The following is a 26,677-nucleotide window of genomic DNA, read 5'->3' on the forward strand; positions in this document are numbered from 1 at the left end:
AAGAAAGGAGGGGGACACAGGGGGAGGAGGGAGAGATCGATGTGTCAATGTCACTGTTTGTGATGCTGATAAAGTTTAAAAGGCAATAAAAAAAAGTATTGTTCGCCGCGCATGCGCATTGTCGCAACTGAAGCCCCTGTACTCCCGACAGTGTCGCGCATCCGCAGTACTTTAGGGGAAAAGGTCTCCGTCCTCGCACATGCGCAGTGCTCAAGCTGAGCCCCTCCCACCCGTCCTCGCACATGCGCAGTGCTCCAGCTGAAGTCTTCCGTCCCGTGCTCGCACATGCGCAGTGCTCAAGCTGAAGCCCCCCCCCTCGCACATGCGCAGTGCTCCGGCCCTCCGTCCCGTCCTCGCACATGCGCAGTGCTCCGGCCCTCCGTCCCGTGCTCGCACATGCGCAGTGTGCCTGCGGCCTGCTCAGGTCTCTGAAGCCTCGGACTGGATTAATTTCTATACGTGGCTCTTTAGCATGAGGCTGCCGGGGACTCACGCGGTGCCCCGCCGGCTCAGGGAGCAGGAGCCCGGGTGAGAAGGGCAGAGACTCGTGTGAATTTCACGGGTGGTTCTGCTGGGCTCTATTGTCAGGTTCTGCTGGGCTCCAATGCCTGGTTCTGCTGGGTTCTAATGCCTGGTTCTGCTGGGTTCTAATGCCTGGTTCTGCTGGGCTCTAATGCCTGGTTCTGCTGGGTTCTAATGGCAGGTTCTGCTTTGGCTCTAATATCAGGTTCTGCTTTGGCTCTAATATCAGGTTCTGCTGGGCTGGGTTCTGATGTCAGGTTCCTGTGAGCTGGGTTCTAATGTTGGGTTCTGCTGGGCTGGGTTCTAATGTCAGGTTCTGCTTTGGCTCTAATGTCAGGTTCTGCTGGGCTGGGTTCTGTTGTCAGGTTCCGGTGAGCTGGGTTCTAATGTTGGGTTCTGCTGGGCTGGGTTCTAATGTCAGGTTCTGCTGGGCTGGGTTCTAATGTCAGGTTCTGCTGGGCTGGATTCTGAATGTCAGGTTCCGGTGGACTGGGTTTTGATTAGAAGATCTTGATTGGCTGGGTTCTATACCCGCCAACTGTCCCTAATTGTGTGTGCGCGCATGTGCGCGTGTTCGAGACGGAGGCATCATATCAGAATTATAAGGAATGTAACAAGAGGTGCAAAAGGGCAATCAAATTAGCAAAAATGGATAAAGAAAAAAGGATTGCAATAGAAAGTAAGGTCAACCCTAAAAAGTTCTTTAAGTACCTCAATAACAAAAACATGAGAAAAGAAAATATAGGACCCTTTCAGTGTGAGATGGGCAGGCAGATTATGGGAGATAAGGAAAAAGCTGAGGTATTAAACAAATTCTTTGCCTCTGTGTTTACCAGGGAAGAATCAAGTTCAATAGTAGTGCCGCAGGAGGAAGCCACAACCTCCATATTAATGACCAATTTGTTTGATAAAATTAAAGTAAATAAGGCACTTGGCCCCGATGGCATACATCCAAGAGTTCTCAAGGAGTTAAGCTCAGTAATAGCAAAACCATTATATTTAATATTCAAGGACTCCATTTCCACAGGCTCAGTACCACAAGATTGGTGTAAAGCAGATGTGGTGCCTATATTTAAAAAGGGAGCTAGATCACAACCGGGAAATTACAGACCTGTAAGCCTGACTTCAATAGTAGGGAAACTACTTGAAGGTTTAATACGGGATAATATTCAGGAATACCTAATGGAAAACAAATTTATTAGTAATAGTCAGCATGGATTTATGAAGGAAAGATCTTGCCAAACTAACCTTATTTGTTTCTTTGAGGAGGTAAGTAGGAATTTAGACCAGGGTAATGCAGTTGATGTGGTCTACTTAGATTTTGCAAAGGCTTTTGATGCGGTTTCACACAAGAGGTTGGTGTACAAAATAAAGCAAATTGGTCTCAGTAAAAATATTTGCACCTGGATTGAAGGACAGACAACGGAGGGTTGTCATAAATGGAACTTTTTCAGGTTGGGCTAAAGTCGTGAGTGCAGTACCTCAGGGATCGGTACTGGGACCCCTGCTTTTTAACTTGTTTATTAATGACCTTGAGGTTGGGATCGAGAGCAAAGTCTCCATCTTTGCTGATGACACTAAATTGTGTAAGGTAATAGAATCAGAGCAGGGTGTAACTTCTCTTCAGAAGGACTTGGAGAGACTGGAAACTTGGGCAGGTAAATGGCAGATGAGGTTTAATTCAGATAAATGTAAGGTTATGCATTTGGGAAGCAAGAATAAAAAGGCGACTTACAAATTAAATGGGATAAATTGGGAGAATCCTTGATGGAGAAGGATTTAGGAGTGCTTGTAGACAGCAGGCTTAGCAATAGTGCCCAATGTCAGGCATTAGCTGCAAAGGCAAACAAGATCTTATCTTGCATTAAACGGGCAATGGGTGGAAGGGCAGTAAACATAATTATACCCCTTTTATAAAAGCATTATTAAGACCACACCTTGAATGTGGAGTACAATTTTGGGCGTCACTCCTTAAAAAAGACATTATGAAACTAGAGAGAGTGCAGAGAAGAGCCACCAAATTATTAAAGGGGATGGACAATCTAATTTATGAGGCGAGGCTAGCTAGATTATATTTACATTAAAAAAAGGCGTCTAAGAGGGGATATGATAACTATATACAAATATATTCGGGGACAATACAAGGAGCTTTCAAATGAACTATTCATCCCACGGGCAGTACTAGGGACTCGGGGCACCCCTTAAGGTTGGAGGAAAGGAAATTTCACCAGCAACAAAGGAAAGGGTTCTTTACAGTAAGGGCAGTTACAATGTGAGATTCATTACCCATGGAGATTGTGATGGCAGATACAATAGATTTGTTCAAAAAAGGGTTGGACATCTTTTTAGATGGGAAAGGTACACAGGGATATACCAAATAAGTATACATGGGAAGGATGTTGATCCAGGGATTAATCTGATTGCCAATTCTTGGAGTCAGGAAGGAATTAATTTTTCCCCTTAATGGGGTTTTTTGTTTGCCTTCCTCTGGATCAATAACTATAGATATAGGATAAAGTATCTGTTGTCTAAATTTAGTGTAGGTTGTACTTGATGGACGTATTCTTTTTTTCAATCTCATCTACTATGTAACTACAGCAGGGCCCCGGGTATACGGCGGGTTCCAGGGGCCCGGGTATACGGCGGGTTCCGTTCCAGGGCCCCGGGTATACGGCGGGTTCCAGGGGCCCGGGTATACGGCGGGTTCCGTTCCAGGGGCCCGGGTATACGGCGGGTTCCTTTCCAGGGGCCCCGGGTATACGGCGGGTTCCGTTCCAGGGGCCCGGGTATACGGCGGGTTCCGTTCCAGGGGCCCCGGGTATACGGCGGGTTCCGTTCCAGGGGCCCCGGGTATACGGCGGGTTCCGTTCCAGGGGCCCCGGGTATACGGCGGGTTCCGTTCCAGGGGCCCCGGGTATACGGCGGGTTCTGTTCCAGGGGCCCCGGGTATACGGCGGGTTCCGTTCCAGGGGCCCCGGGTATACGGCGGGTTCCGTTCCAGGGGCCCCGGGTATACGGCGGGTTCCGTTCCAGGGGCCCGCCGTATAGTGAAAATCGCCGGAAAGCGAATCCGGCGATTTTCAGTTGTTTTTGCATGCGCAAATCGGCATTTTTGCCGTTCTGCGCATGCGCGGCCTATGGTATGCTACAGTATGTGTGCGCAAACTACGGTCTGCGCATGTGCGCCGGGCGCAACCGCTCGTTCTGCGCATGTGCGATTTAAGAACCAAGATGGCGGCCCCCTTCTCGGTGCCGCCGTGTCGGCGGATCGCCGAAAAGCGGGGCGCTGAGAAGCGGGGCCCAGCTGTGTGTATATATATATATATATATATATATATATATATATATATATATATATATATATATATATATAAACCCTGTCTTCCCATAAGAAAAGGCACAAAAGCAGCAACACTCAGATAAACCTTTATCTGAGTGTTGCTGCTTTTGTGCCTTTTCTTATGGGAAGACAGGGTTTCTATATTGATTTCTATGGAGCATGCACCTTGACTTTACATTTGTTGCTTGGAGTGCTGGCTGCTGCTTTTTGTTATATATATATATATATATATATATATATATATATATATATATATATATATATAATGTGTGTTTATGTATGTGTGTGTGTGTGTGTGTTTGGGGGGGGGGGGGGGTGTTATGCTGGGCGCTGTGGTCTCTCCTTCTTGCCCAAGCTCTTACAGAACAGTTTAGTAGATAAGAAGCTCTGAAGAAACGGCGTATTTAGGATGAATCCTCTTCCCTCTCTATGCCCCCACAGACCCTTACCCCCACACCGTCCGGAAACCGCGGGCACCAAGCGCCGGATGGAAGAGGAGGAGGGGTGAGTGATAACCCGGGGCTTCTTCTGAACCCTCCCCCCCTCTGTCTGACTGATTCCCCCCCCTCTATCTGACTCTAACCCCCCCACTGTCTGACTGACTCCCCCCACCCTCCTGCTGTGAGGTTGGCAGAGACCTTAGCAGGATCCACCTGTGAGCCCGGCGCGGATATGATGTATCCAGGGAAAGCAAGACGAGATTTTGTGAATTCACATTGTTCAATCTCGGTTGATGCTCACGAAGGCGGGGAAGCGCCACTTTTACCTGAAGGCGTGGAAGCGCCACTTTTACCTGAAGGCGTGGAAGCTCCACTTTTACCTGAAGGCGTGGAAGCGCCACTTTTACCTGAAGGCGTGGAAGCGCCACTTTTACCTGAAGGCGTGGAAGCGCCACTTTTACCTGAAGGCGGGGAAGCGCCACTTTTACCTGAAGGCGTGGAAGCGCCACTTTTACCTGAAGGCGAGGAAGCTCCACTTTTACCTGAAGGCGAGGAAGCGCCACTTTTACCTGAAGGCGTGGAAGCGCCACTTTTACCTGAAGGCGTGGAAGCGCCACTTTTACCTGAAGGCGTGGAAGCGCCACTTTTACCTGAAGGCGTGGAAGCGCCACTTTTACCTGAAGGCGTGGAAGCGCCACTTTTACCTGAAGGCGTGGAAGCGCCACTTTTACCTGAAGGCGAGGAAGCTCCACTTTTACCTGAAGGCGAGGAAGCGCCACTTTTACCTGAAGGCGTGGAAGCGCCACTTTTACCTGAAGGCGTGGAAGCGCCACTTTTACCTGAAGGCGTGGAAGCGCCACTTTTACCTGAAGGCGTGGAAGCTCCACTTTTACCTGAAGGCGTGGAAGCGCCACTTTTACCTGAAGGCGTGGAAGCGCCACTTTTACCTGAAGGCGTGGAAGCGCCACTTTTACCTGAAGGCGTGGAAGCGCCACTTTTACCTGAAGGCGTGGAAGCGCCACTTTTACCTGAAGGCGGGGAAGCTCCACTTTTACCTGAAGGCGTGGAAGCGCCACTTTTACCTGAAGGCGTGGAAGCGCCACTTTTACCTGAAGGCGTGGAAGCGCCACTTTTACCTGAAGGCGTGGAAGCGCCACTTTTACCTGAAGGCGTGGAAGCGCCACTTTTACCTGAAGGCGTGGAAGCGCCACTTTTACCTGAAGGCGTGGAAGCGCCACTTTTACCTGAAGGCGAGGAAGCGCCACTTTTACCTGAAGGCGAGGAAGCTCCACTTTTACCTGAAGGCGTGGAAGCGCCACTTTTACCTGAAGGCGTGGAAGCTCCACTTTTACCTGAAGGCGTGGAAGCTCCACTTTTACCTGAAGGCGTGGAAGCGCCACTTTTACCTGAAGGCGTGGAAGCGCCACTTTTACCTGAAGGCGTGGAAGCTCCACTTTTACCTGAAGGCGAGGAAGCGCCACTTTTACCTGAAGGCGAGGAAGCGCCACTTTTACCTGAAGGCGTGGAAGCGCCACTTTTACCTGAAGGCGTGGAAGCTCCACTTTTACCTGAAGGCGTGGAAGCGCCACTTTTACCTGAAGGCGTGGAAGCGCCACTTTTACCTGAAGGCGTGGAAGCGCCACTTTTACCTGAAGGCGTGGAAGCGCCACTTTTACCTGAAGGCGAGGAAGCGCCACTTTTACCTGAAGGCGAGGAAGCGCCACTTTTACCTGAAGGCGTGGAAGCGCCACTTTTACCTAAGGCGTGGAAGCTCCACTTTTACCTGAAGGTGTGGAAGCGCCACTTTTACCTGAAGGCGTGGAAGCGCCACTTTTACCTGAAGGCGTGGAAGCTCCACTTTTACCTGAAGGCGTGGAAGCGCCACTTTTACCTGAAGGCGTGGAAGCTCCACTTTTACCTGAAGGTGTGGAAGCGCCACTTTTACCTGAAGGCGTGGAAGCTCCACTTTTACCTGAAGGCGTGGAAGCTCCACTTTTACCTGAAGGCGTGGAAGCTCCACTTTTACCTGAAGGCGTGGAAGCTCCACTTTTACCTGAAGGCGTGGAAGCGCCACTTTTACCTGAAAGCGCCACTTTTACCTGAAGGCGTGGAAGCGCCACTTTTACCTGAAAGCGCCACTTTTACCTGAAGGCGTGGAAGCGCCACTTTTACCTGAAAGCGCCACTTTTACCTGAAGGCGTGGAAGCGCCACTTTTACCTGAAAGCGCCACTTTTACCTGAAGGCGTGGAAGCGCCACTTTTACCTGAAGGCGTGGAAGCTCCACTTTTACCTGAAGGCGTGGAAGCGCCACTTTTACCTGAAAGCGCCACTTTTACCTGAAGGCGGGGAAGTGCCACTTTTACCTGAAGGCGAGGAAGCTCCACTTTTACCTGAAGGCGGGGAAGTGCCACTTTTACCTGAAGGCGGGGAAGCGCCACTTTTACCTGAAGGCGTGGAAGCTCCACTTTTACCTGAAGGCGTGGAAGCGCCACTTTTACCTGAAGGCGTGGAAGCGCCACTTTTACCTGAAGGCGTGGAAGCGCCACTTTTACCTGAAGGCGTGGAAGCGCCACTTTTACCTGAAGGCGTGGAAGCGCCACTTTTACCTGAAGGCGAGGAAGCGCCACTTTTACCTGAAGGCGAGGAAGCGCCACTTTTACCTGAAGGCGTGGAAGCTCCACTTTTACCTGAAGGCGTGGAAGCGCCACTTTTACCTGAAGGCGTGGAAGCTCCACTTTTACCTGAAGGCGTGGAAGCTCCACTTTTACCTGAAGGCGTGGAAGCGCCACTTTTACCTGAAGGCGTGGAAGCTCCACTTTTACCTGAAGGCGAGGAAGCGCCACTTTTACCTGAAGGCGGGGAAGTGCCACTTTTACCTGAAGGCGGGGAAGTGCCACTTTTACCTGAAGGCGTGGAAGCGCCACTTTTACCTGAAGGCGGGGAAGCTCCACTTTTACCTGAAGGCGTGGAAGCGCCACTTTTACCTGAAGGCGTGGAAGCGCCACTTTTACCTGAAGGCGAGGAAGCGCCACTTTTACCTGAAGGCGTGGAAGCGCCACTTTTACCTGAAGGCGTGGAAGCTCCACTTTTACCTGAAGGCGTGGAAGCTCCACTTTTACCTGAAGGCGCGGAAGCGCCACTTTTACCTGAAGGCGTGGAAGCTCCACTTTTACCTGAAGGTGTGGAAGCGCCACTTTTACCTGAAGGCGTGGATGCGCCACTTTTACCTGAAGGTGTGGAAGCGCCACTTTTACCTGAAGGCGTGGAAGCTCCACTTTTACCTGAAGGCGCGGAAGCGCCACTTTTACCTGAAGGCGTGGAAGCGCCACTTTTACCTGAAGGCGTGGAAGCGCCACTTTTACCTGAAGGCGTGGAAGCGCCACTTTTACCTGAAAGCGCCACTTTTACCTGAAGGCGTGGAAGCGCCACTTTTACCTGAAAGCGCCACTTTTACCTGAAGGCGTGGAAGCGCCACTTTTACCTGAAAGCGCCACTTTTACCTGAAGGCGTGGAAGCGCCACTTTTACCTGAAAGCGCCACTTTTACCTGAAGGCGTGGAAGCGCCACTTTTACCTGAAGGCGTGGAAGCTCCACTTTTACCTGAAGGCGTGGAAGCGCCACTTTTACCTGAAAGCGTGGAAGCGCCACTTTTACCTGAAAGCGCCACTTTTACCTGAAGGCGGGGAAGTGCCACTTTTACCTGAAGGCGAGGAAGCTCCACTTTTACCTGAAGGCGGGGAAGTGCCACTTTTACCTGAAGGCGGGGAAGCGCCACTTTTACCTGAAGGCGTGGAAGCTCCACTTTTACCTGAAGGCGGGGAAGCGCCACTTTTACCTGAAGGCGTGGAAGCGCCACTTTTACCTGAAGGCGTGGAAGCGCCACTTTTACCTGAAGGCGTGGAAGCGCCACTTTTACCTGAAGGCGGGGAAGCTCCACTTTTACCTGAAGGCGTGGAAGCGCCACTTTTACCTGAAGGCGTGGAAGCGCCACTTTTACCTGAAGGCGAGGAAGCGCCACTTTTACCTGAAGGCGTGGAAGCGCCACTTTTACCTGAAGGCGTGGAAGCGCCACTTTTACCTGAAAGCGCCACTTTTACCTGAAGGCGTGGAAGCGCCACTTTTACCTGAAAGCGCCACTTTTACCTGAAGGCGTGGAAGCGCCACTTTTACCTGAAAGCGCCACTTTTACCTGAAGGCGTGGAAGCGCCACTTTTACCTGAAGGCGTGGAAGCTCCACTTTTACCTGAAGGCGTGGAAGCGCCACTTTTACCTGAAAGCGTGGAAGCGCCACTTTTACCTGAAAGCGCCACTTTTACCTGAAGGCGGGGAAGTGCCACTTTTACCTGAAGGCGAGGAAGCTCCACTTTTACCTGAAGGCGGGGAAGTGCCACTTTTACCTGAAGGCGGGGAAGCGCCACTTTTACCTGAAGGCGTGGAAGCTCCACTTTTACCTGAAGGCGGGGAAGCGCCACTTTTACCTGAAGGCGTGGAAGCGCCACTTTTACCTGAAGGCGTGGAAGCGCCACTTTTACCTGAAGGCGTGGAAGCGCCACTTTTACCTGAAGGCGTGGAAGCTCCACTTTTACCTGAAGGCGTGGAAGTTCCACTTTTACCTGAAGGCGTGGAAGCTCCACTTTTACCTGAAGGCGTGGAAGCTCCACTTTTACCTGAAGGCGTGGAAGCGCCACTTTTACCTGAAGGCGTGGAAGCTCCACTTTTACCTGAAGGCGTGGAAGCGCCACTTTTACCTGAAGGCGTGGAAGCGCCACTTTTACCTGAAGGCGTGGAAGCGCCACTTTTACCTGAAGGCGTGGAAGCGCCACTTTTACCTGAAGGCGTGGAAGCGCCACTTTTACCTGAAGGCGTGGAAGCGCCACTTTTACCTGAAGGCGTGGAAGCGCCACTTTTACCTGAAGGCGTGGAAGCGCCACTTTTACCTGAAGGCGTGGAAGCGCCACTTTTACCTGAAGGCGTGGAAGCGCCACTTTTACCTGAAGGCGGGGAAGCGCCACTTTTACCTGAAGGCGGGGAAGCTCCACTTTTACCTGAAGGCGTGGAAGCGCCACTTTTACCTGAAGGCGTGGAAGCGCCACTTTAACCTGAAGGCGTGGAAGCGCCACTTTTACCTGAAGGCATGGAAGTGCCACTTTTACCTGAAGGCGTGGAAGCTCCACTTTTACCGGAAGGCGGGGAAGCGCCACTTTTACCTGAAGGCGTGGAAGCGCCACTTTTACCTGAAGGCGTGGAAGCGCCACTTTTACCTGAAGGCGTGGAAGCTCCACTTTTACCTGAAGGCGTGGAAGCGCCACTTTTACCTGAAGGTGTGGAAGCGCCACTTTCACCTGAAGGCGGGGAAGCGCCACTTTTACCTGAAGGCGTGGAAGCGCCACTTTAACCTGAAGGCGTGGAAGCGCCACTTTTACCTGAAGGCATGGAAGTGCCACTTTTACCTGAAGGCGTGGAAGCGCCACTTTTACCTGCTCACGATCGTGCTCCAAGGATTTAGAAGAAATAAGGATGTCTTTGAGATAGACGACGATGAGAAGAGCCCAGGAAGTCTCTGAAGATCTCGTTGACAAAAAATTGGAAAACTGCGGGGACATTACATAGCCCGAAAGGCATGACGCGGTCCTCGTGCTGACCATCTCTGGTGTTAAAAACGCAGTCTTCCACTCACCCCCTGCCTGATTCGGACCAAGCTATAGGCTCCTCCTTAGATCGAGTTTGGAGAAGTGGTTGCTCCACGAAGGCGATCGAGGAATTCCGCAATTGGAGGAAGCGGGTAGCGATTCTTAACCGCAAAGTTGATAAGAACCTGTGTGGACTACACGGGTCTTAAGGACTCATCTTTTTCCTGGGCGAAAAAGAAGCCCGCAGCTGCAGGGGAGCTGGACTTCTACTGTCTCCGTTTCCGACAAAGGGTAAGTCCGCCCCCTTGGAGGAACCGTGCCAGGAGCAGATTGATGGGACAGTCGAAAGGATGACGATGGAGTAGTTCGTCCACCTGCCTATTGCTGAAGACGTTGTGAAGAGCCGGGAAGGCGGAGGAAGATTCACCTCTGGTTTGGGGCATTGAAGGTTCCCCAAGGAGTGTGGTATAACTAGACACTTGGACCTACAGGATGAGGCTCATGCGGTCACCTGGCCGATGACCAGTCGATCCGTGTTTTGGACTCGCAGCCATGGGAGTCCCAGAATAATGTCCGTGCCTGGGGAGTGAATCCAGCTCTCCCCCTCATCATCAGCTCCCCCTCACCAGCTCCCCCCTCATCCTCATCATCAGCTCCCCCTCACCAGATCCCCCCCCCTCATCTTCATCATCAGCTCCCCCTCACCAGCTCTCCCTCTCCTCATCATCAGCTCCCGTCACTAGCTCTCCCCCCTCCTCGTCATCAGCTCCCCCTCATCCTCATCATCAGCTCCCCCTCACCAACTCTCTCTCTCTCTTCCCCTCAGCTCTCCTACCTCCCTCCCTCTCTCTCCCTCAGCTCTCTTCCCCTCAGCTCTCTCTCTCAGCTCTCTCCCTCGGCTCTCCCTTCCTCTCAGCTCTCTTCCCCTCAGCTCTCTCTCTCCCCCCAGCTCTCTCCCTCAGCTCTCTCTCCCTCTCCCCCCAGCTCTCTGTCTCTCAGCTCTCCCTCTCAGCTCTTCCTCTCAGCTCTCTCCCCCCAGCTCTCTCTTCCCAGCTCTCTCTCCCCAGCTCTCTCTCCCTCAGCTCTCTCTCCCTCAGCTCTCTCTCCCTCTGCTCTCTCTCCCTCTTTCTCTTCCCCTCAGCTCTCTCTCTCTCTCTCCCCCCAGCTCTCTCTCCCTCTTTCTCTTCCCCTCAGCTCTCTCTCTCTCTCTCTCTCCCACGCCTACCTTTGGTGGGAGGAGATGATCAGAGGAGCTGTGGCAGCCGGCACCGGAAGTGATGAAGGCTTCCGGGTCAGACTGCTAGAGGGGCGCCCTTGCCTTGTCGATTTCCTCTACCGGCTTCTGTTTGCCGGGACCCGCCGCCGCATACCATCTCCCCCGCCTGTCTCTACAAGAGCCTGTCTCCCCCAAGAGCGCGGGCTCCCCAAGAGAGCGGGCCCCCCAAGAGCGCTGGCTCCCGGCCTTTGCCCGGGCTGCAGCTACGCCACTGGCTACGCCTACCGGGCGACTCCCTCGTTGAATTCGCAAAAGAGTCGGCTGTGATTGCCTGAGCTGGCGTGTGGAAACCCCTTCGGAAAGCCGGGGTGACGCTGCAGAGTGGTGAATGAGAGGCGAATCGCTCTCGTACAAAGGTGGTGCCCATGCCAGAGCCTCACCAACCAGGAAAGAGAAGATAGACGCACCGAGAGCCATGGGGCTGAAGGAGGATCTGACATTGTTTCCGGAACCCCCTGCAGCCGGGGGGTGAGACAGCATAGCGCTCAGGAACCCCCTGCAGCCGGGGGGTGAGCCAGCATAGCGTTCAGGAACCCCCTGCAGCCGGGGGGTGAGACAGCATAGCGTTCAGGAACCCCCTGCAGCCGGGGGGTGAGACAGCATAGCGTTCAGGAACCCCCTGCAGCCGGGGGGTGAGACAGCATAGTGTTCAGGAACCCCCTGCAGCCGGGGGGTGAGCCAGCATAGCGTTCAGGAACCCCCTGCAGCCGGGGGGAGCCAGCATAGCGCTCAGGAACCCCCTGCAGCCGGGGGGTGAGACAGCATAGCGTTCAGGAACCCCCTGCAGCCGGGGGGTGAGACAGCATAGCGCTCAGGAACCCCCTGCAGCCGGGGGGTGAGACAGCATAGCGTTCAGGAACCCCCTGCAGCCGGGGGGAGCCAGCATAGCGTTCAGGATTGGGAATAGTTGGCTCCTTAAGAACCACCGGAATGGGTGTCGCCTGCTGGGCCGGAGGAGTGAGCGCCGAATAGGGATCCGCTGGGAGTGCGCAGAGAAAATGGGTAGCGAGGGTTTGCAAGGTGGAGGCGATGGAAGCCAATGGGGAAGCCAATGTAGCCAGGTAGGTGCTGTCCCCTGAAGGGACACGGCCTTCTCCACCTCTGCGGGGTCCATTGTGTTAGGCCTGTGCAACGTGTTCCGGTCACGTACGTCGCTGTGTACTGTCCAGGAGACAGACCCGCTAGGCACAGGTGGAGAGTAGAGAGCGACCCGTACCTGGGATCCGAATCCTGAAGAGTAGAATAGTGAGGTCCAGATCCGAGGCCAGGGCTGGAGAAGGTAGGATAATCGTGGTCACTGTTCCAGGGTCAGGGCTGGAGAAGGCAGAGTAGTAGGGGTCACAGTTCCGGGGTCGGGGCTGGAGAAGGCAGGGTAGTAGGGGTCACAGTTCAGAGGTCAGGGCAGGAGAAGGCAGGGTAGTAGGGGTCACAGTTCCGGGGTCAGGGCTGGAGAAGGCAGGATAGTAGGGGTCACAGTTCAGAGGTCAGGGCTGGAGAAGGCATGGTAGTAGGGGTCACTGTTCTGGGGTCAGGGCTGGAGAAGGCAGGGTAGTAGGGGTCAGAGGTCAGGGCAGGAGAAGGCAGGGTAGTAGGGGTCACAGTTCCGGGGTCAGGGCTGCAGAAGGCAGGGTAGTAGGGGTCACAGTTCAGAGGTCAGGGCTGGAGAAGGCAGGGTAGTAGGGGTCAGAGGTCAGGGCAGGGTAGTAGGGGTCAGAGGTCAGGGCAGGAGAAGGCAGGGTAGTAGGGGTCACAGTTCCGGGGTCAGGGCTGGAGAAGGCAGGGTAGTAGGGGTCACAGTTCCGGGGTCAGGGCAGGAGAAGGCAGGGTAGTAGGGGTCACAGTTCAGAGGTCAGGGCAGGAGAAGGCAGGTTAGTAGGGGTCAGAGGTCAGGGCAGGAGAAGGCAGGGTAGTAGGGGTCACTGTTCCTGGGTCAGGGCTGGAGAAGGCAGGGTAGTAGGGGTCACAGTTTAGAGGTCAAGGCTGGAGACGGCAGGGTAGTAGGGGTCAGAGGTCAGGGCTGGAGAAGGCAGGGTAGTAGGGGTCAGAGGTCAGGGCTGGAGAAGGCAGGTAGGTCGCGTTCACAGGCAGGGGTCGGCAATAGGGTGAACGAAGGCAGACAGGATACGGCAATAGCAGGAAAAGGGAATAGAACCTTATAAAGAGGTAAGCATGTGCAGGCAATGTGATCATAGAGAGGCGGACTTCCTGCCTCGGCGGCCATGTTGGGAGATCCCCTCACTGTCTGACTGACCCCCTCACTGTCTGTCTGACCTCCCCACTGTCTGACTGACCTCCCCATTGTCTGACTGACCACCCCCACTGTCTGAGTGACCACCCCCTCACTGTCTGACCCCCCCCACTGTCTGACTCTGACCCCCCCAATGTCTGACTGCCCCCCCCTCACTGTCTGACCCCCCCCCCCACTGTAGGACTCTGCCCACCCACTGTCTGACTGACCCCCCCCCCCCAAGTTCTGTCTCTTCAGTTCTCCTCCCACCCCCATTTCCCGGTACTGACCTGTGTGTCTCCTCCCAGTGCTCCGGCCCTGAAGCTGTTCCTGAGTGAGGACGCGGTCACCGCTCGTCTGCAGCGCCTCAGCCTGGACAATGATCACAGATACGGGAGCAGCGGCTTCCCCAGGGGCCCCCCGCACCTGGACCCCCAAACAGGGTGAGGAGGAGCGGATCTGATGTGGGGCAAAGGGAGGATGGGATTTCTCGCCCCTCTGACCCACGCGATCCCCCTCCCTCTGACTCCCCCGCCTGTCCCTCTCTGGCTCCCCCGCCTGTCCCTCTCTGGCTCCCCCGCCTGTCCCTCTCTGACTCCCCCGCCTGTCCCTCTCTGACTCCCCCGCCTGTCCCTCTCTGACTCCCCCGCCTGTCCCTCTCTGACTCCCCCGCCTGTCCCTCTCTGACTCCCCCGCCTGTCCCTCTCTGGCTCCCCCGCCTGTCCCTCTCTGACTCCCCCGCCTGTCCCTCTCTGACTCCCCCGCCTGTCCCTCTCTGACTCCCCCGCCTGTCCCTCTCTGACTCCCCCGCCTGTCCCTCTCTGGCTCCCCCGCCTGTCCCTCTCTGACTCCCCCGCCTGTCCCTCTCTGACTCCCCCGCCTGTCCCTCTCTGACTCCCCCGCCTGTCCCTCTCTGACTCCCCCGCCTGTCCCTCTCTGGCTCCCCCGCCTGTCCCTCTGACACCCCCCCGCCTGTCCCTCTCTGGCTCCCCCGCCTGTCCCTCTCTGACTCCCCCGCCTGTCCCTCTCTGACTCCCCCACCTGTCCCTCTCTGACTCCCCCGCCTGTCCCTCTTTGACTCCCCCGCCTGTCCCTCTGACTCCCCCACCTGTCCCTCTGACTCCCCCACCTGTCCCTCTCTGGCTCCCCCGCCTGTCCCTCTCTGACTCCCCCGCCCTCCGTCCCTCTCTGACTCCCCCACCCTCCGTCCTTCTCTGACTCCCCCGCCTGTCCCTCTCTGACTCCCCCCCGCCTGTCCCTCTCTGACTCCCCCCCCTGTCCCTCTCTGACTCCCCCGCCTGTCCCTCTCTGGCTCCCCCGCCTGTCCCTCTCTGACTCCCCCGCCTGTCCCTCTCTGACTCCCCCGCCTGTCCCTCTCTGGCTCCCCCGCCTGTCCCTCTCTGGCTCCCCCGCCTGTCCCTCTCTGACTCCCCCGCCTGTCCCTCTCTGACTCCCCCGCCTGTCCCTCTCTGACTCCCCCGCCTGTCCCTCTCTGACTCCCCCGCCTGTCCCTCTCTGACTCCCCCGCCTGTCCCTCTCTGACTCCCCCGCCTGTCCCTCTCTGGCTCCCCCGCCTGTCCCTCTCTGACTCCCCCGCCTGTCCCTCTCTGACTCCCCCGCCCTCCGTCCCTCTCTGACTCCCCCGCCTGTCCCTCTCTGACTCCCCCACCTGTCCCTCTCTGACTCCCCCGCCTGTCCCTCTGACTCCCCCACCTGTCCCTCTCTGGCTCCCCCGCCTGTCCCTCTCTGACTCCCCCGCCTGTCCCTCTCTGACTCCCCCACCTGTCCCTCTCTGACTCCCCCAGGCTGTCCCTCTCTGACTCCCCCGCCTGTCCCTCTCTGACTCCCCCCCCTGTCCCTCTTTGACTCCCCCGCCTGTCCCTCTGACTCCCCCGCCTGTCCCTCTTTGACTCCCCCGCCTGTCCCTCTGACTCCCCCGCCTGTCCCTCTCTGGCTCCCCCGCCTGTCCCTCTCTCACTCCCCCGCCTGTCCCTCTCTCACTCCCCCGCCTGTCCCTCTCTGACTCCCCCGCCTGTCCCTCTCTGACTCCCCCGCCTGTCCCTCTCTGGCTCCCCCGCCTGTCCCTCTCTGACTCCCCCGCCTGTCCCTCTCTGACTCCCCCGCCTGTCCCTCTGACTCCCCCGCCTGTCCCTCTCTGACTCCCCCGCCTGTCCCTCTCTCACTCCCCCGCCTGTCCCTCTCTCACTCCCCCGCCTGTCCCTCTCTGACTCCCCCGCCTGTCCCTCTCTGACTCCCCCGCCTGTCCCTCTCTGACTCCCCCGCCTGTCCCTCTCTGACTCCCCCGCCTGTCCCTCTGACTCCCCCGCCTGTCCCTCTCTGACTCCCCCGCCTGTCCCTCTCTGACTCCCCCGCCTGTCCCTCTCTGACTCCCCCGCCTGTCCCTCTCTGGCTCCCCCGCCTGTCCCTCTCTGACTCCCCCGCCTGTCCCTCTCTGACTCCCCCACCTGTCCCTCTCTGGCTCCCCCGCCTGTCCCTCTCTGGCTCCCCCGCCTGTCCCTCTCTGACTCCCCCGCCTGTCCCTCTGACTCCCCCGCCTGTCCCTCTCTGACTCCCCCGCCTGTCCCTCTCTGACTCCCCCGCCTGTCCCTCTCTGACTCCCCCGCCTGTCCCTCTCTGACTCCCCCGCCTGTCCCTCTCTCGCTCCCCCGCCTGTCCCTCTCTCGCTCCCCCGCCTGTCCCTCTCTGGCTCCCCCGCCTGTCCCTCTCTCGCTCCCCCGCCTGTCCCTCTCTCGCTCCCCCGCCTGTCCCTCTCTCACTCCCCCGCCTGTCCCTCTCTGACTCCCCCGCCTGTCCCTCTCTGACTCCCCCGCCTGTCCCTCTGACTCCCCCGCCCTCCGTCCCTCTCTGACTCCCCCGCCTGTCCCTCTCTGACTCCCCCGCTTGTCCCTCTCTGACTCACCCGCCTGTCCCTCTCTGGCTCCCCCGCCTGTCCCTCTCTCACTCCCCCGCCTGTCCCTCTCTGGCTCCCCCGCCTGTCCCTCTCTGACTCCCCCGCTTGTCCCTCTCTGACTCCCCCGCCTGTCCCTCTCTGGCTCCCCCGCCTGTCCCTCTCTGACTCCCCCGCCTGTCCCTCTCTGACTCCCCCGCCTGTCCCTCTCTGGCTCCCCCGCCTGTCCCTCTCTGGCTCCCCCGCCTGTCCCTCTCTGACTCCCCCGCCTGTCCCTCTCTGACTCCCCCGCCTGTCCCTCTCTGACTCCCCCGCCTGTCCCTCTCTGACTCCCCCGCCTGTCCCTCTCTGACTCCCCCGCCTGTCCCTCTCTGACTCCCCCGCCTGTCCCTCTCTGACTCCCCCGCCTGTCCCTCTCTGACTCCCCCGCCTGTCCCTCTCTGACTCCCCCGCTTGTCCCTCTCTGACTCACCCGCCTGTCCCTCTCTGGCTCCCCCGCCTGTCCCTCTCTCACTCCCCCGCCTGTCCCTCTCTGGCTCCCCCGCCTGTCCCTCTCTGACTCCCCCGCCTGTCCCTCTCTGACTCCCCCGCTTGTCCCTCTCTGGCTCCCCCGCCTGTCCCTCTCTGACTCCCCCGCCTGTCCCTCTCTGACTCCCCCGCTTGTCCCTCTCTGACTCCCCCGCCTGTCCCTCTCTCACTCCCCCGCCTGTCCCTCTCTGACTCCCCCGCCTGTCCCTCTCTCACTCCCCCGCTTGTCCCTCTCTGGCTCCCCCGCCTGTCCCTCTCTGACTCCCCCGCCTGTCCCTCTCTGACTCCCCCGCCTGTCCCTCTCTGGCTCCCCCGCCTGTCCCTCTCTGACTCCCCCGCCTGTCCCTCTCTGACTCCCCCGCCTGTCCCTCTCTCGCTCCCCCGCCTGTCCCTCTCTGGCTCCCCCGCCTGTCCCTCTCTGACTCCCCCGCTTGTCCCTCTCTCACTCCCCCGCCTGTCCCTCTGACTCCCCCGCCTGTCCCTCTCTGGCTCCCCCGCCTGTCCCTCTCTCGCTCCCCCGCCTGTCCCTCTCTGACTCCCCCGCCTGTCCCTCTCTGACTCCCCCGCCTGTCCCTCTCTGACTCCCCCGCCTGTCCCTCTCTGACTCCCCCCCGCCTGTCCCTCTCTGGCTCCCCCGCCTGTCCCTCTCTGACTCCCCCGCCTGTCCCTCTCTGGCTCTCCCGCCTGTCCCTCTCTGGCTCCCCCGCCTGTCCCTCTCTGGCTCCCCCGCCTGTCCCTCTCTGACTCACCCGCCTGTCCCTCTCTGGCTCCCCGCCTGTCCCTCTCTGACTCCCCCGCCTGTCCCTCTCTGACTCCCCCGCCTGTCCCTCTCTGGCTCCCCCGCCTGTCCCTCTCTGACTCCCCCGCCTGTCCCTCTCTGACTCCCCCGCCTGTCCCTCTCTGACTCCCCCGCTTGTCCCTCTCTGACTCCCCCGCCTGTCCCTCTCTGACTCCCCCGCCTGTCCCTCTCTGACTCCCCCGCCTGTCCCTCTCTCACTCCCCCACCTGTCCCTCTCTGGCTACCCCGCCTGTCCCTCTCTGGCTCCCCCGCCTGTCCCTCTCTGACTCACCTCCGTCCCTCTCTGACACAGCCCCCCAGTCTGACTCCCATATCCCCATCTCCCCCCGTTCCCCCCAATTCCTGACTCCCCCCTACCCCTCTCTGCCCCCCCATCCCTCTGACTCCCCTCCCGACCCCTCTGACTTCCCCCCCTCCCCCGGCCCTCTGACCTTTTCCCTCCCCTTGTGCCCCCCTCAGGTCCCCGGCGGAGCTGGACGGGGGGGAGAGAATCCTCGTGGATCCGGGAGAATTCTGTATGAGCCGATCTAAGGTTCTGACCGTCTGTCCCGTCCTGCGAGACAGCCTGCGAGATCGCCCGCCCGGGGACATCCTGCCGCAGAGACTGCTGCACTCACTGTGAGACCGCACACTACTACATCACTGCATTAAAAGCGCTCTGCGAGAGCGCCCGCCCTGAGGACAGCAGCGAGACTGCCGCGATCAAATGTTCCATTCCAATCTGTGCACCAGACGCACGCGCACAGACGCGCGCGCACAGACACACGCGCGCACAGACACACGCGCGCACAGACGCACGCGCGCACAGACGCACGCGCACAGACGCGCGCGCACAGACGCGCGCGCACAGACGCGCGCGCACAGACTCTGCGGGGTCCATTGCGTGGCTCGTGCAACGTTGCTGACTGTAGGTCAGGCTACGGACCCGCAGGGATCAGGGGCTTTGGATGCAGGGGTAGTCGGGTACGGTTCGGGGGCCGAGCCAGGCGGCAGGCAAAGAGTGGTCAGGTCCGGTTCCGAGGTCGAGGCAGGCGGCAGGCAAGGCAGAGCTCAGACGGTACAAGTACTTTGCACGAGCACAGTTGGATAGCAACTGCCTGCTACTTCAAGGCCAGAGGCAGCTACTGGCAATAAGGTCTAAATCGAGGCTTACTTCCTGTCGGGGGTAAGGGCAGAATTTGCCAGGAAGATGGGCACGGCAGCTTCGGAGATGTCACTTCCTGTCAGCAGTCATCCTGGATATTCGGATAGATCCCTTATACCTCTCTCCCTTATCACACACACACCTCTTTCTCTCTCCCTTCCCTCCTCCCTTGTCTCACTTCTCTCAAACAACTCTCTCTCTCCCCCTTCCCTCCCTCAGCACACAAACCTCTCTCCCTTCCCTCCTTCTCCCTTGTCTCACTTCTCTCACACAACTCTCTCTCTCCCCCTTCCCTCCCTCAGCACACAAACCTCTCTCCCTTCCTACCATCCCTCTCCCCTCTCCCTTATCTCACACACACCTCTCTCTCTCCTTCCCCCCAGATCCTCCCCCTGTATGGAGCTGGTCCTTTGGTCTCCCCCTGCAAGTCAGATCCAGCAGCTGATCTGTTCCCTCGCCAGCCTCCTCCAGCACCCCAGAGAGCTGCCCTCCCCCCCAGCTTGCCCCAGGAGGGGTGTGCAGGAGGTGGAGGACCACATGGAGCTGTGATTGGAGACGGGCCTGTGCTGGAGAGGCGGGGCTTGTGCTGGAGAGGCGGGGCCTGTGGCTGAGCAGAACGGGACTGGATGGGTGGCACTGAAGAAGGTGGGGCCTAGAGCAGGGTGTGGCCTGCAGGAAAGGCAGGGCCTGTGGGAGAGGTGGCCTGTGTGGGAGGGGCAGGGCCTGGAGCAGGACGGGGCCTGTGGGAGAGGTGGCCTGTGTGGGAGAAGGGCCTGGAGCAGGGCGGGGCCTGTGGGAGAGGTGGCCTGTGTGGGAGGGGCAGGGCCTGGAGCAGGGCGGGGCCTGTAGGAGAGGTGGCCTATGTGGGAGAAGCAGGGCCTTGAGGAGGGAGGGGCCTGTAGGAGAGGCAGGGCCTATAGGAGAGGTGGGGCTTGTGGGAGAGGCAGGGCCTTGAGGAGGGTGGGGCCTGTAGGAGAGGTGGGGCTTGTGGGAGAGGCAGGGTTTTGAAGAGGGTGGGGCCTGGAGGAGGGAGGGGCCTATAGGAGAGGTGGGGCTTGTGGGAGAGGCAGGGCCTTGAGGAGGGTGGGGCCTGAAGGAGGGAGGGGCCTGTAGGAGAGGTGGGGCTTGTGGGAGAGGCAGGGGTTTGAAGAGGGTGGGGCCTGGAGGAGGGGGGGCCTGTAGGAGAGGCAGGGTCTATAGGAGAGGTGGGGCTTGTGGGAGAGGCAGGGCCTTGAGGAGGGAGGGGCCTGTAGGAGAGGTGGCCTGTGTGGGAGGGGCAGGGCCTTGAGGAGGGAGGGGCCTGTAGGAGAGGTGGGGCCTGTGTGGGAGAGGCAGGGCCTGTAGGAGAGGCAGGGCCTTGAGGAGGATGGGGCCTGTGTGGGAGAGGCCTGTAGGAGAGGTAGGGCCTGTGTGGGAGAGGCAGGGCCTGTAGGAGAGGTGGGGCTTGTGGGAGAGGCAGGGCTTTGAAGAGGGTGGGGCCTGTGGGAGAGGTGGGGCCTGTGTGGGGTCCAAGGGGGGGGGGGAGGAGGACGGTGTATCGCGGGTCCCGGGGGTGGGGGGGGAGGAGGAGGAGGGTGTGTTGCGGGTCCCGGGGGTTGGGAGGAGGGTGTATCGCAGGTCCCGGGGGTAAGGGGGGGGAGGAGGGTGTATCGAAGGTCCTGTGGGGGGGGGGGGAGGAGGGTGTATCGCGGGTCCTGGGGGGGGGGGGGGAGGAGGAGGGTGTATCGCGGGTCCCGGGGGGGGAGGAGGGTATATCGCGGGTCCGGGGGGGGGGGGGGAGGGTGTATCGCGGGTCCCGGGGGGGAGGAGGATGGTGTATCGCGGGTCCCGGGGGGGAGGAGGATGGTGTATCGCGGGTCCCGGGGGGGGGGGGGAGTAGGAGGAGGGTGTATCGCCGGTCCCGGGGGTTGGGAGGAGGGTGTATCGCAGGTCCCGGGGGGGGGGGGGGGGGAGGAGGAGGGTGTATCGCAGGTCCGGGGGGGGGAGGAGGAGGGTGTATCGCAGGTCCTGGGGGGGGGGAGGAGGGTGTATCGCTGGTCCTGTGGGGGGGGGGGAGGAGGAGGGTGTATCGCGGGTCCTGTGGGGGGGGGGGATGAGGGTGTATCGCGGGTCCTGTGGGGGGGGAGGAGGAGGGTGTATCGCGGTTCCCGGGGGTTGGGAGGAGGGTGTATCGCGGGTCCTGTGGGGGGGGGGAGGAGGAGGGTGTATCGCGGGTCCCGGGGGGGGGGGGGGGGAGGAGGAGGGTGCATCGCGGTTCCGGGGGGGGGGAGGGGGGAGGATGGTGTATCGCGGGTCCCAGGAGGGGAGGAGGAGGGTGTATCTCGTGTCCCGGGGGGGGGGGGTGAGGAGGTGGGTGTATCGAGGGTCCCGGGGGGGGTGAGGGGGTGAGTGTATCGCGGTTCTCGGGGGGGTAGGGCGTATCGCGGATATTCCGGATAGTTTAGTGAATGTGTAAGTAATGTGTAAGTAATGTGTAAGTAATGTGTAATTAATGTGTTGAGTTCTGGTTATTCTGCTGGTTTTATTTGGAATTAATAAACACACAATCCCAACAAGCTCAAGAACCCCAAAACCGCCCCAAAACCGCCCCACTTTCCAATGAGCAGTTTCATGTTCCTGTGTAGGACAGGCCCACTGTGGCCATTCTCCCTCCAGCAGAAAAGAGCGGTACATGTGGTAGGGTGTGGGTATTTATGTAGTAGGGTGTCGGTATTTATGTGGCCGGGTGTGGGTATTTATGTGGTAGGATGGGGTATTTATGTGGTAGGATGGGGGTATTTATGTGGTAGGGTGCGGGTATTTATGTGGTAGGATGGGGGTATTTATGTGGCAGGGTTGGGGTATTTATGTGGTGGGATGGGGGTATTTATGTTGTAGGGTAGGGGTATTTATGTGGTAGGGTGTGGGTATTTATGTGGTGGGATGGGGGTATTTATGTGGTAGGGTGTGGGTATTTATGTGGCAGGGTGGGGGTATTTATGTGGTAGGGTGTGGGTATGTGGCCGGCTGTGGGTATTTATGTGGTGGGATGGGGGTATTTATGTGGTAGGGTGTGGGTATTTATGTGGCAGGGTAGGGGTATTTATGTGGCCGGCTGTGGGTATTTATGTGTTAGGGTGTGGGTATTTATGTGGCCGGCTGTGGGTATTTATGTGGTAGGGTGTGGGTATTTATGTGGTAGGGTGTGGGTATTTGAGTGAAGTGAAGTAGCAGTGGGACAAACTTAAAGACTTAATTCTAAAAGCAACGTACCTGTGTGTCAGGCAGGTGAGTAACAATACTACAAGGATAAGAAAGATATTATTGGGCTGAATGGAGGTAGCGGGTAATGTCAAATATAACTAGACTGAGAGGGAGGAGAGAACTATATCAGGCTAAGCAAATAGAGGCCCGATAGAGAATATAGCCCAGTCAGTAAAGGAGACAATCTTCAGAATATAAGTGAAAGGAGAAATAGACTGAAGACAGAACACAGTGAGGGAGACAGGTGTAGGACACAGTGAGGGAGACAGGTGTGGGAGACAGTGAGGGAGACAGGTGTAGGAGACAGTGAGGGAGACAGTGAGGGAGACAGGTGTAGGACACAGTGAGGGAGACAGGAGTAGGAGACAGGTGTAGGACACAGTGAGGGAGACAGGAGTAGGAGACAGTGAGGGAGACAGGTGTAGGACACAGTGAGAGAGACAGGAGTAGGAGACAGTGAGGGAGACAGGTGTAGGAGACAGTGAGGGAGACAGGTGTAGGACACAATGAGGGAGACAGGTGTAGGACACAGTGAGGGAGACAGGTGTAGGAGACAGTGAGGGAGACAGGTGTAGGACACAGTGAGGGAGACAGGAGTAGGAGACAGGAGTAGGAGACAGTGAGGGAGACAGGTGTAGGACACAGTGAGGGAGACAGGTGTAGGACACAGTGAGGGAGACAGGTGTAGGACACAGTGAGGGAGACAGGTGTAGGAGACAGGTGTAGGACACAGTGAGGGAGACAGGTGTAAGAGACAGTGAGGGAGACAGGTGAAGGAGACAGTGAGGGAGACAGGTGTAGGACACAGTGAGGGAGACAGGTGTAGGAGACAGTGAGGGACACAGGTGTAGGACACAGTGAGGGAGACTGGTGTAGGAGACAGTGAGGGACACAGTGAGGGAGACAGGTGTAGGACACAGTGAGGGAGACAGGTGTAGGACACAGTGAGGGAGACAGGTGTAGGAGACAGTGAGGGAGACAGGTGTAGGACACAGTGAGGTAGACAGGTGTAGGACACAGTGAGGTAGACAGGTGTAGGACACAGTGAGGTAGACAGGTGTAGGACAGTGAGGTAGACAGGTGTAGGAGAAAGTGAGGTAGACAGGTGTAGGAGATAGTGAGGGAGACAGGTGTAGGACACAGTGAAGGAGACAGGTGTAGGACACAGTGAGGGAGACAGGTGTAGGACACAGTGAGGGAGACAGGTGTAGGACACAGTGAAGGAGACAGGTGTAGGACACAGTGACGGAGACAGGTGTAGGACACAGTGAAGGAGACAGGTGTAGGACACAGTGAGGGACACAGTGAGGGAGACAGGTGTAGGACACAGTGAAGGAGACAGGTGTAGGACACAGTGAGGGAGACAAGTGTAAGAGACAGTGAGGGAGACAGGTGTAGGACACAGTGAGGGAGACAGGTGTAGGACACAGTGAGAGAGACAGGTGTAGGACACAGTAAGGGAGACAGGTGTAAGAGACAGTGAGGGAGACAGGTGTAGGAGACAGTGAGGAGACAGTGAGGGAGACAGGTGTAGGAGACAGGTGTAGGACACAGGGAGGGAGACAGTGAGGGAGACAGGTGTAGGAGACAGTGAGGAGACAGTGAGGAGACAGTGAGGAGACAGGTGTAGGAGACAGTGAGGAGACAGTGAGGGGACAGTGAGGAGACAGTGAGGGAGACAGGGATAGGAGACAGTGAGGGAGACAGGTGTAGGAGACAGTGAGGAGACAGGGATAGGAGACAGTGAGGGAGACAGGTGTAGGAGACAGTGAGGGAGACAGGTGTAGGAGACAGTGAGGGAGACAGGTGTAGGAGACAGTGAGGAGACAGTGAGGAGACAGTGAGGAGACAGGTGTAGGAGACAGTGAGGGAGACAGGTGTAGGAGACAGTGAGGAGACACCTCCATTATTATGTTTTATTTCTGTCTACACAGCTGAAGGGGAAGGAGCACCGTGATGTACACAGTGAGGGATGCAGTGAGGGACGCAGGGATGCAGTGAGGGGCACAGGGATGCAGTGAGGGGCACAGGGATGCAGTGAGGGGCACAGGGATGCAGTGAGGGGCACAAGTCCATTTCCAGGAGACGGTCCTACTGAAACTTTCAAAACTGGAAGTGAGAAACTCAATGGCGCCTGATGGGATACGTCCGAGTGACCCCCCCTCCTGACCTCCGGGTGTACACAATCCAAACTCGTAGTGGTCGGCTAATGCTGTTGCCGTCTTTTCAGGGACAAGGGAAAATGGCGGCAGGGTCTAGTGGGCCCGGGGTGGTGCGCAGAAGGAAACGCAGAATGGGCCACATGGACTTTTATCAAAATAAACTTTTTATCGCAAAAAGTTTTTATTGAGGTTTTTGCGGACAAAGGCTACAGAACGAGCAGAGAGGGGGGAGAGGAGACAGCAGTATTGTATGCATATTAGGGAGGTATTCGCAGGAAAGGGCAAACAGCATGAAACAGCTGGACACACGGGTTACAATCATTATAATCAACACCCTAAACAGGGAGCTGTGCCAAAGCTGGCATCCCTGGGTTGTTCTAGGCTAAATGACTACTCAAGCCCCTTCTCCTCTCCCGCGGGTCCCAGGTTTTCTAGAAGGTCCAACTACTGTGTCTCAAAAATGCAGTCAACCTTATTTATTTATTTATAAAATGTGTTACCAGGAAGTAATACATTGAGAGTTACCTCTCGTTTTCACGTATGTCCTGGGCACAGAGTTAAGACAAATAATACACAGTTACAAATACAGTTACATAATTGAACAGGGTATATATTATATACAAGACATTGCATGCACAGTTAGAGATAATATATATTATGGGCGTATGAAACAGTTACAGACCAGATTAAAGTGTGAGACAGCCTTAGATTTGAAAGAACTTAAACTGGTGGTGGATGTGGGAGTCTCTGGTAGGTTGTTCCAGTTTTGGGGTGCACGGTAAGAGAAGGAGGAACGTCCGGATACTTTGTTGAGCCTTGGGACCATGAACAGTCTTTTGGAGTCAGATCTCAGAGGAGAAGTGCTGCGTGTGGTAGGGGTGAGGAGCTTGTTCAGATAGGCAGGTAGCTTGCCCAGAAAGTATTTGACGGCAAGACAGGAAAGGTAACTTTTCCATCTCCATCACCTCATCTACCCTTTGTTCTGCCATTCTCAGGAAGGGGACCACGTGGTTCTTTCAACGTGCCATGATACAACACCTTGCAGGTGACAATCTGGGCAGCAAGCTATTTTTTAGCGGAGTTGGGGTTTTCCAATGGTTTGGCCGGAATGATAATCGGTGGGTCCTAGTGGTATTAAGACATCCACAACCTCCTCAATTAGATTTTGAGTCCTTGTCCAAAATCTTTGGCTCTTGGAACAGAACCACAAACAACCACCAGCAGAGGTTCGAGGTACCCGGGAAGATTATGCTCAGCCTCTTTGGTGTGGTATATCAACATTATTTTATATATATTTTCCTTGGTTATTGCACACATTGAGATCTTTAAGACTGCTGCTTCCTCTCCAATGGATTCCCTTTGGAAATCAGCTTCCTACCTTGTCATACAGTATAAGAATGGTCCTGTTGGGTTTCCCAATCCACTAATTCGTTATATAGGATTGTGATCGGACCTCTCTGGGACCCCCTGTCTGCATGAAATACCGAGGTAGAGAAGGTCTGGGTACGAAAACGTCTTATCTGCAGAAATCTATAAACCACCCTCTCTGAAAGGTCACGTTTTGTGCTGAATTCCTCAAAGGTTAGGTATTTTCCCCCAGAGGGTAAATCAACAAAATCTAAAATGTCTTTGGTTTCCATACCTCAAATGCCTTTGAGTTTAAGCCCGGAATAAAATTTGAATGATCCTGAATCGGGACCATTTTTGATGTTACATTTGTCAATCGGTATTTAGGGTTTGCGTAGAGTTTGCGTAGAGTTTGCGTAACTCCCGATCTTCCAGGTATGGGACACGACCCCTGGTTTTTTTTTCTAATTTTTTTCTTATTTGTTTGGTTTTCAATTACCTTGGTGTTGGGGGTAAAATATGTGGGATAACCAGTGTTTTTCAATATCCACCCAACAATATCTCCCTCGTTTTTAACAATTTTTAATTTGTTTAGCAAATTGACACGCTGAGTAATATTTTTTAATATCGGGTGCCGCTAGGCCTCCTCTTATTTTTGAGTCCAATAAGACAGATCTGGGAATTGTACAGCGTTTGTTCTGCCAGATGCATTGAAATATAGCATTTTGTATGTGTACCAATTTCTATCCCCACTGAATATCTACGAAGGAAACCGGTGCGCAAATCTCATCAGGACATAGAAGAAAGAAACGAAGACACCAAATAGTGCAATATTGTCAATTACAACAATGTGGTCATTGTTGAAAGCGCTATAAAGTTTGCACTCGCGTGTACAACGTGATATTGGGGCGTTGTGGTTGTTAGAAGTTACCAACTTTATTTATCCAGATACATGCTCCAGATCAACTCTGAAATTGTTCCACAAGAAAGGAAGGGAAATCCATATACAAAGGAGAAAAAGCAAAATAGTATAATATTGCTTTTAATATTAAAAACACAAAGTATTCCACTTACATAAGTGTCTTTGTGGTGAGCATTCAGACCACCCTG

The 26,677-nt window shown here is 56.5% G+C and overlaps 1 protein-coding gene across 5 annotated transcripts; it reads left to right on the forward strand.

Annotated features, from left to right (window-relative positions):
* The first annotated feature begins 344 nt into the window (after nt 1-344).
* On the forward strand, nt 345-25,971 carry HCFC1R1 (host cell factor C1 regulator 1). Of its 5 annotated transcripts, none has more exons than XR_012790616.1 (6): nt 370-528; nt 4,304-4,366; nt 13,745-13,879; nt 18,131-18,289; nt 19,199-19,460; nt 23,993-25,971. XR_012790616.1 is itself a non-coding variant. In XM_075581035.1 (5 exons), exons 1-5 carry the CDS (start codon nt 360-362, stop codon nt 19,362-19,364), a joined length of 588 nt encoding a protein of 195 aa, XP_075437150.1. In that variant the 5' UTR covers nt 345-359; the 3' UTR covers nt 19,365-19,770. The 5 variants fall into 5 exon arrangements, 2 of the variants coding, with proteins under 2 accessions (XP_075437150.1, XP_075437149.1); XR_012790617.1 differs by having other exon boundaries at nt 24,289-25,969; XR_012790615.1 differs by lacking the exon at nt 23,993-25,971 and adding an exon at nt 19,670-19,763 and having other exon boundaries at nt 19,199-19,616.
* The last annotated feature ends 706 nt before the right edge of the window (nt 25,972-26,677 follow it).

Source organism: Ascaphus truei, unplaced genomic scaffold (genome assembly GCF_040206685.1).
Source record: "Ascaphus truei isolate aAscTru1 unplaced genomic scaffold, aAscTru1.hap1 HAP1_SCAFFOLD_1012, whole genome shotgun sequence".
Taxonomy (NCBI): Eukaryota; Metazoa; Chordata; class Amphibia; order Anura; family Ascaphidae; genus Ascaphus; species Ascaphus truei.